At 42.2% G+C, this 11,272-nt stretch overlaps 5 protein-coding genes across 5 annotated transcripts; 3 read left to right on the top strand and 2 right to left on the bottom strand.

Moving 5' to 3' along the window:
• Positions 1–576: 576 nt before the first annotated feature.
• Positions 577–5,783, bottom strand: V1514DRAFT_298768 (Golgi CORVET complex core vacuolar protein 8-domain-containing protein). Its single transcript, XM_066925501.1, has 4 exons — positions 5,290–5,783; positions 4,381–5,225; positions 4,091–4,321; positions 577–4,026 (listed from the first exon to the last, which is right to left on the bottom strand). Exons 1-4 carry the CDS (start codon positions 5,738–5,740, stop codon positions 829–831), a joined length of 4,725 nt encoding a protein of 1,574 aa, XP_066781201.1. The 5' UTR covers positions 5,741–5,783; the 3' UTR covers positions 577–828.
• Positions 5,784–5,917: 134 nt separating this feature from the next.
• Positions 5,918–7,047, top strand: V1514DRAFT_354450 (uncharacterized protein). The gene is made up of 4 exons (XM_066929592.1): positions 5,918–5,940; positions 6,015–6,232; positions 6,287–6,652; positions 6,720–7,047. Exons 1-4 carry the CDS (start codon positions 5,934–5,936, stop codon positions 6,966–6,968), a joined length of 840 nt encoding a protein of 279 aa, XP_066781200.1. The 5' UTR covers positions 5,918–5,933; the 3' UTR covers positions 6,969–7,047.
• Positions 7,048–7,110: 63 nt separating this feature from the next.
• On the top strand, positions 7,111–8,227 carry V1514DRAFT_285627 (autophagy protein Apg6-domain-containing protein; the record flags this gene model as incomplete). Its single annotated transcript, XM_066925178.1, has 2 exons — positions 7,111–7,273; positions 7,347–8,227. The coding sequence occupies 2 exons, from the start codon at positions 7,111–7,113 to the stop codon at positions 8,225–8,227; spliced, it is 1,044 nt and encodes a 347-aa protein (XP_066781199.1).
• A 74-nt stretch (positions 8,228–8,301) lies between these two features.
• Positions 8,302–9,085, bottom strand: V1514DRAFT_354448 (uncharacterized protein). Its single transcript, XM_066929591.1, has 3 exons — positions 8,778–9,085; positions 8,678–8,705; positions 8,302–8,578 (listed from the first exon to the last, which is right to left on the bottom strand). Exons 1-3 carry the CDS (start codon positions 8,848–8,850, stop codon positions 8,401–8,403), a joined length of 279 nt encoding a protein of 92 aa, XP_066781198.1. The 5' UTR covers positions 8,851–9,085; the 3' UTR covers positions 8,302–8,400.
• Positions 9,029–11,271, top strand: V1514DRAFT_187837 (uncharacterized protein). The gene is made up of 5 exons (XM_066924616.1): positions 9,029–9,402; positions 9,469–9,698; positions 9,769–10,373; positions 10,441–10,621; positions 10,675–11,271. The coding sequence occupies exons 1-5, from the start codon at positions 9,360–9,362 to the stop codon at positions 11,176–11,178; spliced, it is 1,563 nt and encodes a 520-aa protein (XP_066781197.1). The 5' UTR covers positions 9,029–9,359; the 3' UTR covers positions 11,179–11,271.
• The last annotated feature ends 1 nt before the right edge of the window (position 11,272 follows it).

The raw sequence follows: 11,272 nt of genomic DNA, 5'->3' as shown, positions 1-11,272 counted from the left end.
CCCGATCGCGGCAGAGCCCACGTGATGAATCTTGATGCAACGTCAGAAACGGTGAACGTCCTTTGCTGCGCCCAATGCAGGCCGGGGATCATGCGTGGCTAAATGCGCGATGTTGAAAAAACGTGGTGAAACCACAGGTGTAAAATTTAAAATAAAATATAGCAATCCTTTTTCAAGGATAGCTAACCCTGCATGTCCGAACATTAAAAATGCCCAGAGTTCGAACTGTGCAAGGGTCAACAACACAACTCGTCTTAACCAGTCAGAGAATATTTTTTAATACTCCCTGAAAGCCTTGATCAGTGAATCACTTTCAGAATCTGCTTGTTTGAACATTTTTGGAAGTGAATAAGTAAATGAACAATGAACAATGAACGGAAAAGAAAGAGGGGAGTGCGCGGTCGCGCGGTTTTTGTAAACATTTGGCGGGTACATTTGTGTGACGCGCCAATTTTGCAATGTTGACATTTGCACTAAATAAATGATGGCATGTGATTTTTTTTAAAGAATGCAGTTTGACAGCCCGCTTAGACTTGAATTATTTAAAAATAATCATATCATTTAGTTTAACGAGTTCGTCACGTCAATGAAGCCATCTTGACATTTAGTTATATGTATAATTAGCATCTAGGTACATTTATATAAATCATTCGTGGCGACATGTACAATTAAAATCCACAATAACTCTTGCACATGTAATCTAGTAACTTCAAATTTGAGCCTGAGCGACAATAAACAAAAATTTCGTGAAATATCATTAACGTACGTGACAACCATGCAAATGCGACCAGCACAAAAACTACCTTTGAAATTTATTATTTGCCTAATTCATGAAGCCAATCGAACATCCTTAATCTTTTCCCAGCAATTTTTGTGATATACATGCTTGCTTTGAATAACCAACGAATCTAGTTCTTCCCCACCGCTGCTGCCAGCGCTCTGCTGATGCGTGACTTGTAGATCCATGTCATCGGCTGCGCGGATAAACACCAAATCATGTTCCAAATTTTTAAATTCTGATATTGAATCCGAGTCATCTAATTCTTCAGCATGTTCTTCTCGATTCTTGCCTTTATCAGACGTACTGCAAGAGCTGAGGCCAACTACATGGTCACCATTTGGTCCATCTTTGTTGTTTTCATCTTCATGCACATCACCATCACGACCACGACGCCGCCATCGATCTCTTCGATCTTCTTGAGCAGCAAAGTCTTCATCAGATTCAACAATCGTACGGCCTGGCAGTTTAAACCTCTCTTTCTTCCTTCTTTCCAGATCTTCCCGCTTGTTATTCCATGCACTGTATGTTCCTGGCGGAACTCCAGCTCCCCATACTTTCTTGCCGCAAACCTCGCAAACCGTGTTGGGCACTCGCCATCCTTGCTGCCGTATATTATAAACTTTTGATACTCTGACCATGAGATCCCTGTTCAACAACTGATTCGTCAAAGACAAAAGTTGCTTTTCATATATGTAAGCCTCAAATATGTTCTCCAGTACGTTCCGCAGGTCAACCACGGACGGCGACGCCGCTGCCGTGTGGGATAAGAATGCTTCCAAAATTCGCAAAAACGATGCATTATGTGATCCCGCAGATGCGCCACTGTTGTTGTTGGTCGTGGTCGCAGCCAACAAGGACGAAAAAACATCCTGAACCAATCGGCGAAGAAACAAAATCGACTTTGTCGGTGAATCATATGACGAAGAGCGACTCATTTTTTCAAACACAGTAATGTCAGGGAACAGGGTACTCGAAACTTCTCGAGTAAGTGCCACGATAGAATCAATCAGGTCTAACCATACTGCTTCAGATTCTGATAGAGCTTCTACTCCAGTAGCAGGACGATGCACATCATTAATTGATTTTTTAACCTTTTCCGTGCACAATCTGATGCCCAAAATCACATAATGTTGAAGCGAGCGGTCCACATCCACTAGCTTCCTTTCGTCCACGTGGACCCATCTTGTACCTCTTGTCTGTCGTCTACCTCGTGCGCTCTCGGGATAAAGTAACAATAATTGCTCTTTTAAATAATGCAAATGTCTAATCAACCGTCTGATCGCTTCCGCATACTGGCCTTCAGAACGCAGCAAAAAAATTTCGCCATCAATGATCCCAGCTGACTCAAGCGCGGCCAACACCTTGCTAATCCGGAAATCACCCTTCTGAAGATGGCGCAAAAACTTGATCACACCTGACGGTTCAAATTCACAAAGCAGACAAAGGTACGTTTCCCTAGCCTGCTGCGTGTTCCACCGGGACTTATGCTTTTTTGATGCCGGCTCGTTGGAAAGCTCGGCGGCAAACAACGTCTTTAGATAGACAAATTGTAATCTTTTCTTATCAATTAACCTGTCGTATATCGACGCATGAGCTTCCGGAATAAACTTTTCCATAAGCTCGGCAGTATGCTCCGCATCAGTAAGCGCCAGGTTTCTAAAATTACGCAAAGACGCCGACCTCACATCACTTCGTTGTTCGTCCGATAGGTCGCTATGAGGATCAAGACATTCTTCAATAGTATCAAACACGGGTTTCCTCGCAGAGTATGAACCATCATCAGTAACATCTTCAAAATAAACATCAATCAATCTTGCGTAATTCTTTTCAGTTTTAAACAGCCACTTAAGAACACGGAAATAACGCACTTCAACAAAAACTTTAACCAGTTCATCCAAATTATCCGGCCTATATGTTGACAGTAAATACTCAACACTTAGCTGGCAATCATCTGCAATCTCTGAAACTGGAGGCTTACATAATCGTGTCAGAACCTGATGAATCAGTAACGAGTCAAGGGTGATGAACTGCTTATATTTGGCCGAATTTCGGGCAATAAACATGTCCAAGTAAATTGTCTCTCTCGATGTAAAACCAGAACCTGATAGGATTTCGAGCAAAATGTTCACAATATATTGCCTGTTTATTGACCGCCCAAAAATTACATCGTCAGATTCATTGATGCTGTCAAAGTCGCCATCTTGAGGACCATTCAAAAACGTGTCTTCAAATGCTTCATTCATGACGGCCACAAATGCTGGTGCATTATAACCTAGCAGTAATCTCAAATATGGAAACGAAGGCTCTTTTTCGTCCGTCGTACGAATTTCCTTGCCGTTCTCTCTCGGCCAGGTAATGATCGATCCTAAAAATAAAAAATAATATAGTGATGCTTTTGCTCCATCGGCTTGATCATCACGAAGGTATTGTCCGGTTGGATACACGCGACTGGTAAATATATATGACAAATAAGCATATACTTTGGAAATATCTGACTGAAGCTTGACGATACCTTGGTCATCCTCATTATTTTTAGAATCATCCCCTTTTTTATGGTACCGCCTTATGAGACTGACAAAATCAGTCATTGGAGCTATGTAGTCTCCAAGAGACTGATTCCAAACATATATTAGTGCATCATACAATTGAAAGTTGCGGCACAATGTCGTAACTTGATCAATATCAAGAGAAGTCGTATCGAGATGGCAAATCATTTCTTCAAGACGCTCATTCAATGCCAATGAAGCATATATATTAATCAACTCTTTGACTACTGCCGGAGGAATTGAGGTAATGTTCTCATTTAGTATGTATGGCTCCAAAGTCTCAAAATATACCCCGCGAAGGTTTGCATCTTCAAATAGTTCGTAAAGATTGCCAAAAAGAATAGAATAATCTTGCAAGACATATAATGCTTCGAACGATACTTCAGCAAGATCTGCAATTTTTCGATAATGAGCATCATCATCGTCTTGCTCAAATCCGTTGAGCGTAGTTGGAGTGGATCGTCCACTGTCACTTAATGTGTAGCGAACGGCAGTTAAAACCATCTCAATGATCTTGTCCCGCATTTCGTCGTGACGATCGTCATCATCTTCTGGAAGATTTATTGTAACTTGGTCTGTTTCTCCAGAGTAGTATTTTGTTGCCAAAATAATCGCATCGACAAAATTCTCTGATTCCATGAGCAATGAGAGTCGTTCCGCCCAACTGGACAAATGGCCAATAGCAAATTCGTACATTCCCTTTTCACGCAATTAGCACCAAAAACAAATTAATTTGTTGTTTCAAGTACAGTATAACACTTACCAATACAAATAAACGACCTTTAAAAGTTTTCACACTGTTGAAAAAACCATCGGTGATGGTAACATAATGATCACTTCCTTCCGAGCCAGATATTACAAGGTCATTGAGTTGTTCAGAAAAGTAGTCATGCCGCATAATTTGACGAGGTACAAGATCAACGGATTCTGTAACTTTCATTGTATGCTCGTTTAAAATCAGAAGTCTTTGCGTAATAGTTACCATAATAATAATCTAAATCGAATTAGAAACTGTCACATGTTGAAACCAAAAAAAAATAAAATAAGGTATACCTGAGAGTTTAACCATTTCAATGCTACGATTGCTTCATCGGCAATAAAAGTCTTCAATGGCGTAAACTCTGTATTTGGAACCATATTCTTGTTTTCCTTCACATCTGATTGCGCAACTGAAACTTCGAAAATGACAACTTGATTAGACCAGCAATAAGCTAACCTTGGATTCAGATCAATATTATTATTTGTATTCGAATGTGATTTGTTGTTCATGTTGTTGGTTTTTCTTTTTTCACTTGTTAGTTTTGATTTAACAGCTGGGAACCAATCCAAACAAGCGCTTAAACCCATCGTGTCTGAAATAGACTTGGGCCTTCCCACTTTGTATTGCGTTTGTGCCGTGGGAGCTGTTGATATTATTACTAAAATATGCGGAGTCATCAATGCTATCAAGCCCCGAGACTCAACAGGGTGCGAATGACCAGACAAAGGCATTATTCCAAACGCTAAAACGGAGGTTGCCTTGCGTTGACGAGGTTGTGGCCCGTCTGTCCTTGATGGACCTAGTGAGGCATATCTGCCAACCAATCTGGTCGTCCTTACGGTTTTGCTAGTCAATTGTTGGGTTGAGCTGTGGAAAAATGCCATGCCCTTATCATCTGCACTGGCAAGTACGCTGTGCCGCTTGGCCATAAACCCAATGTGTAAAATTTTTGCATCTCCAGTGTGACCGTCACGTCGATGATGATCTGGTTTGAGTGGATTGAATGGCGGTATATGCATTCGCGGTGCCATTGGACGCTTGATATGCCAAACGTATATATGACCATGCTCGTGCCCTGATGCTAAATAAGTATTATCTGCAGATAGCCCAACAGCAGTGACTGCTCCAGCTTCTAATACTATATCATATTGTTAAAAATTGTATCACATAACCAAAAAAAAAAAAAAAAAATGGCTGCTCACAGTTGATGTTGGCTCCTATAGCGCACAATAGATTCTGAGAGTAATCAAATAATAAAACCATGCCTTTTGCGGTTCCCACTGCTATGTTAACTCCAACAGCGATACATGTAGGCGTGCCGAACTGCTGCTTTGCCTGCTCCGAGTAAACCTGGGACGAAAGCTTTCTCAGCTTTGTCCACCGAACCACCTCCCATGGCAACTTGGCGTCAGATGGCAGCCTTTCCAAGACATCATCAAAATTGATCGATATCGAGCTTATGCCAGACCGTGCTACCGACGGCGCAGGCGAGACTGACCTGAGCGAAAACGAGGGAGATTCAAGACGGGTGTGAAATCGCTGATCGAACTTGCGAATCGTCTGCGGCGACGAAAGCAGGAAGTCTGTTGTCGAAGCGGTCGACCTTTCCGACACCGACGACTGTCTTCGTCTCCGTCGAGTTTCTACAGACATGGTGGTCGTGCACTCATATCCAGCGATATTGTTATATGTGAACTTAGTTGCTTGACTACCACAGCAATTGAAGGAAATCGAGATATCGAGAGCATATCGCTGACATAATACAACCCTTACCCGTGGACTTCATATCAAAATAGAATATAAAATAGTTTGGCAACGAACTCGAGTAGAGACACAGATTTACACAATGCTGAGTAAGTAAATGAAATTTAACTGAAATAATTAAAACCGTGCTCTTTTTTTTTTGCTAATGGCTGTTTCACTTCAGCAAAGGCAGGACCCGAATTGCCACCGCATATAATCGAGGCCAGAAGGTTAAGAAGACTTGCCGCTCAGGCTAGTACTACTACGAATGATGAAAGATCACCGAAAAGGATGAAAACAGAAGACAAAGATGTAGCCGCAGGAGAATTGGATGCGTATTCTAGTGATTATGACGATGGTGGTAATGAATTTGGACCTACATTACCGCAAGATATCGATGAGGTATGTATGGCAAGTATGCGCGCACGGCTTTTCTAACGGGAGAATATATTCAAGGAAAAAGAAGAGGTGGAAGCTCGAAAACGGTTGGCCCGATATGCAGAGAAAGAAGCAGTTGAAACAAAGATACAGGTTTCAAAGAGAGAAGAATGGATGACCGTGCCACCGTCAGAAGCAGATTGGGCGGCCTCGCAAGCAGATCCAACAAAATTAAAAAACAAGCGGTTTTCGTCTGGACCTGGCGCGACCTTGCGTAGAGGATTAGATCCTACGTGGACCGAGAGCGAAGTTGAACGCAAGAAACGATTAGGAGAAGAAATGATGGGACTACGACAAAAGGCCGACGAGTCTGGTTCCATCAACCGGTCATCGCGGTCAGGATTTAGAGATGAAGCACTGGACCGGCGCGTGCAGCAATACAACGTATGTGCATAGCAAAACCAACATGACTTGATTGACTTGCTCAAAGCTAACCCAAATTAATCTACAGGAACAAGTTCGCGGCAAGTCACTGCTTGAACAGCACCAAGACAGCCTTGGTTCCAAGTCAGGCAAGGCCAACAACAACAACAACAACAACGACGACGACATCGCCGCCGATGACCCGTCTAAGCGTAGGTTTGACTACCAAAAGGACATTGCATCCGGCGGCCGAATCATGGATGCTTCGGCACTACAGCGAATCACAAAAAACGCCGGCTCGATCGACTCCAAGTTTGCCAAGGGTCAATATCTGTAAGCGGTTACGTAATGGAAGATGCTTAATTGATGTACCAAGGGTCTTGTGGTGTGGATATCCAATATAATATGTAACACGATTCATATTGTCCATACATATTCGTAAGTCGTAACATAAACATTGTATCATATCCACGCTGATCATGTTGAGCACAACAGCGTATGCAGATGCTGCCGTTTCCGGTGTTCATCTCGACGGCGCGTCTTCGCCAGGTCAAGTGTGCCAGAGGTGCAGGTTGCCGTTGCGACTTCACGGCACGCAACTGAACGACATTGACACGGCGTCGTTTGACCAGCTGTTATCTGGTAAGGCGCATGCATTTAAACCGCTACTGATAACTAATTTATTGAATAGATTACTGACTGACTGATTTTGTAGGCTCTGCATCGGATGGTCAAGAAGAATCTAAACTGAACATCAACGATGGAAACAAGCAAAACTATCCAAACTATAGACTCGATCATTATAAAGATAAAACTCGTGGTCATCGGGCTTCCGGATATTTGTTACAATCCGAAGCGGTGCCGTCCGAGTCTTTTGTTGTGCTGACCGAATCTCAGGTAGCCAACGCGCAGCCTTCTCAACAAGAACTGATCGGCAACTACGAGGCTACATTCCGGAACCATAATAAGGAACTCCCAGCTGAACAACAAGATGACGCAGATGCTGTTAATGGATTTGATGCCGAACCAGAACGGTATTCACTATCTAGTCGGTTGCGGACATCTGACAAAATACTGGACGTCATTAAATCCAAGACAGACCTGGACCACCCAATTTGCTCTGAGTGCATGGATCAGCTAGTCGAAGGCCTGAAACAACAGTACATTGAGGTAATAAGGGATAGGGATGCGTATGCTCAATTTCTAAGCCAGGTACAAAATGAGAAGCCAACTGCAGAGCAACAAGCTGCGGCAGAAAAAGAACTGCAAGAAATCATCAAGGAGCAAGATGGCGTGTTGGCCGAGCTTCGCAGCGTGGAGCAAGAGAGAAGGAAAGTGGAACATGAAATCCAAGATCTCGAACGTCAATCGAAGTCTCTTGACGAAGAGGAGCGAAAATTTTGGGAAATGCGGAATGCATATTCTGCCGAGCTAGAAGAGTTTTTAAACAAGCGAGACGCCATCAAGACGCAATATGTTAATGACAGTGCTTTGTTGGACAAGTTGAAAAAGACAAACGTGTATTCAGATATTTTTGCCATCGAAGGCGGATCAGCAGCGGTGGACCGAATGGCAGGACTCGGTGGACGACGATGAAAATGATGATAATTTTAGTAGGCGTGTGGTCAAAAGAGAAAAAGGGGAGAAAGAATTTACGCGGCGTAACTGGATTGTTTTTCATTGTGAATTATTGTTTAAATTGTCAACAGGATGCATCGGTGATAATTTAATTGGTAGATTTGTTAATAATAATGTACAGGTAGTATGTTTCATGACGGTTTGGATTGATCGGTTGATGATATTGCCTGTTCTCGCACAGGTGATGTCAGTGTTGGCTGGGTTGCAATAATTGCCGTGCTGGCAGAGGCAGCTGGTAACAGTTCGGGCCCATCAATTTTGGGATCTCGTTCAATTTGATGTTCGTTGATCAGTCGTTCTCGTTCCTCTCTGATTCCACTGTTAGAATATCTCCATAGCAGAAAACAAAAAAAATAAAATAAAATAAACAGAAAAAAAGAAAATATTAATTCAATTTTGGGCACAGACCTTAATATGGGATCAAAGAATTGAAAGCCTGAATTGCAAAACACAAAAATTCGGGGGGGTTAGCCAACGGACATTTATATTATTCTCAGATTAGTTTTACCAGTATATACTCCAGCAATCACGGCCAGAGCTGGCGGCAGTATACGATTAAAGATATAGCGAGCTCCAGACATGGAGCTTTATAAAAATTTATAATGGTTCAACTAAAAGCTACCAATTGTAGATGCAGATGTTATATGTAATTGATTTATTTATTTATTGACGAATTCTTAATGACACGTCAGTCCGGGTAATGTTAAGAAATGCTTAGCGCGGCATCTCTTTGTACGACGCAAATGGAACATTTAAATCTAAAAAGGAAAACAAAAAATGTCCAAAGTCAACATCACGTTGCAATTGACAAAAACAAGACAAGTAATAAAAGAAATTTAATAATGTATCAATTTGATGGACTTGGTCTATCTGTAGTCCATACTACCATTTACTCGTCTGATGATAAGCACACCATCTCACGTCAGTCAGAAGATGTAAAGCCTAATTCGCACCGCCATCTGGCTCAGGGGCAAAGGCAAAACCCGCCAACCAACGTCGAACGTCGTCCGACATACTATTATCGTCGCTTTTCTGTGCTCAATTGCTGCTTGCTTTTCTCAATTGTGCGACGTGAATTCTTGCTCCCATAATGACCGTCGAAACGAAACCCATAAAGCGTGTCGCCATCATTGGTACGTCATAACACCCCGCCTGCCAGGCAGCCAACTCTTTTGTTCATTTGTAATGTTTTGATATAGGTGCCGGAGCTAGCGGTCTCGCCTCTGCAAAGGCTTTTTTGGCTGAGGAGGCGTTTGATACGGTCAAGGTGTTCGAACGAAACCCCTTGCCAGGCGGATTGTGGAATTTTACCAAATACACCGACGAGGAAATCCAATCGCCGACCACGGAATCCAATACCACTCTTCAACCACGCCTTCACCCGGAAACTAAAAACAAAGAATGGGCTGGTCCGGCATACGACAAATTGGTATGGTTAAGAAGTGTTAATGCTTTTTTTTTTTTTCTTGTTTTTTGCAAGCTAACGTGATGGCATGCAGACAACGAACGTGCCTTGGTCGATTATGCTATACGAACATCCCACGTACACCAAGTCCATGCTGTTCGGAGCTAGGACAGATATTGCAGATTTTTTGCACGATTACAGCAAGGACATCAATGATCACATTGCATACGGCACCAACGTGGTTGAAGTATTTAAACATGGTGACGAGTGGTCGGTCAAATATCAATCCGTAGAGCCGAACAGCCCGATCGTGGAAGAGAAATTTGACGCCGTCGTATCTGCCGGTGGCTATTTCAATCTACCGTTTATTCCTGATGCTCCCGGGTTAAAGAAATACTCGGAAGCCGTTCCCGGTTCGGTATTGCATTCCAAAGTTTACCGGAATCCAGCAGATTTCAAAGACAAGACCTTGCTCGTGATTGGCAACGGTGCCAGCGCGATTGACATTTCGAACCAGGTGGCCGAACAACCTGGTAGCAAAGTTTATAGATCTGTTCGACCTGGAAGTGAGTCGATTGGAAAACCGAACCCGAAAACCATTGAAGTTGGCCCGATTGTCAAATACGATGCCGACGAACGCGCAATTTATATTCAAGACGGCACCATGCTTAAAGACATTGATGTCGTATTTTATGCCACGTAAGTAGCTCAGCAAAAAAAACAAAAAACTGGACGACGAAAAAAATGCTGATTAAGTTTTAATTAGTGGTTATTACCGAAGTTTGCCTTTCTTGAACAGGTACAATGCGACATTGAAGCGGCCAATTATAACAAGTGGTCATTGGTTGAATAATATTTACTTGCATTATATTTATATAGACGATCCAACATTAGTAATTATTGGAATTACTCGATTTGTTATTCCTTTCCGGGTATCACAAGCTCAGGTATGAATCAAATTTCCATTTTTTTTTGATAGATTGATATTAATTTTTTTAAGGCGTGTTATATCGCAAGAGTATGGGATGGCAGGTTGAAACTCCCCCCCAGACCAATTCAAGATCTCGCTCAATACAAGCGATTTCAAGAAGTTGAATCTCCTGAAGCCGTGCATGACTTAAAATTTCCATTTGATGCCGATTATTGCGAATATATTCGTAAATTAAGTCTTCTTGCCCCCGGTGACAAAGGAATTTTCCCCAAGACTTGGAGTCATGAAGAAAGATCATTCAGAAAAGAGATTGCCACTGCCAGAAGTGCATTTTCTGAATACAATCACAAGTTTGGAAAGCTTGCCCGAACAAGGGAAGATCTCGAACAGGCCGGCTTGATAGGCCATTTCGAATTGGATGATACCAAGCCTAATCCTGAAGCATATGGTAAGATAAAAAATGGTGATCAATATACGCAAGAAGAGGTAGACGCTGCCGTGAAGGAACTTATTGACGCAGGAATTTATTCTCCTGATGGCCAAGTGATTGGCAAAGGCATTGCATATGAATAGAACACATTTTTAGTACAACAACATTTAATAATGGAAATTTTGGTTTACAATAATAAATAACTTGTAGTAAATATAGTTTAGATTACACGTTGAT

The sequence above is a fragment of the Lipomyces japonicus genome (genome assembly GCF_038497905.1).
Source record: "Lipomyces japonicus strain CBS 7319 unplaced genomic scaffold V1514scaffold_58, whole genome shotgun sequence".
In the NCBI taxonomy this organism is placed as follows: Eukaryota; Fungi; Ascomycota; class Lipomycetes; order Lipomycetales; family Lipomycetaceae; genus Lipomyces; species Lipomyces japonicus.
The sequence above is the reverse complement of the archived record's forward strand: the minus strand, read 5'-3'. Positions and strand labels throughout refer to the sequence as shown.

Coding starts and splice junctions, on each gene's coding strand:
- V1514DRAFT_354450 (XM_066929592.1), top strand. Junction 6,233..6,286: donor TACCGCAAGATATCGATGAG/GTATGTATGGCA, acceptor AATATATTCAAG/GAAAAAGAAGAGGTGGAAGC. Junction 6,653..6,719: donor GGCGCGTGCAGCAATACAAC/GTATGTGCATAG, acceptor ATTAATCTACAG/GAACAAGTTCGCGGCAAGTC.
- V1514DRAFT_298768 (XM_066925501.1), bottom strand. CDS start 5,740: ATGTCTGTAGAAACTCGACGGAGACGAAGACAGTCGTCGGTGTCGGAA. Junction 5,226..5,289: donor TATAGGAGCCAACATCAACT/GTGAGCAGCCAT, acceptor AATATGATATAG/TATTAGAAGCTGGAGCAGTC. Junction 4,322..4,380: donor TGAAATGGTTAAACTCTCAG/GTATACCTTATT, acceptor AATTCGATTTAG/ATTATTATTATGGTAACTAT.
- V1514DRAFT_354448 (XM_066929591.1), bottom strand. CDS start 8,850: ATGTCTGGAGCTCGCTATATCTTTAATCGTATACTGCCGCCAGCTCTG. Junction 8,706..8,777: donor GATTGCTGGAGTATATACTG/GTAAAACTAATC, acceptor TTTGCAATTCAG/GCTTTCAATTCTTTGATCCC. Junction 8,579..8,677: donor TTCTTTGATCCCATATTAAG/GTCTGTGCCCAA, acceptor CAGTGGAATCAG/AGAGGAACGAGAACGACTGA.
- V1514DRAFT_187837 (XM_066924616.1), top strand. CDS start 9,360: ATGACCGTCGAAACGAAACCCATAAAGCGTGTCGCCATCATTG. Junction 9,699..9,768: donor GTCCGGCATACGACAAATTG/GTATGGTTAAGA, acceptor GATGGCATGCAG/ACAACGAACGTGCCTTGGTC. Junction 10,374..10,440: donor GATGTCGTATTTTATGCCAC/GTAAGTAGCTCA, acceptor AGTTTTAATTAG/TGGTTATTACCGAAGTTTGC.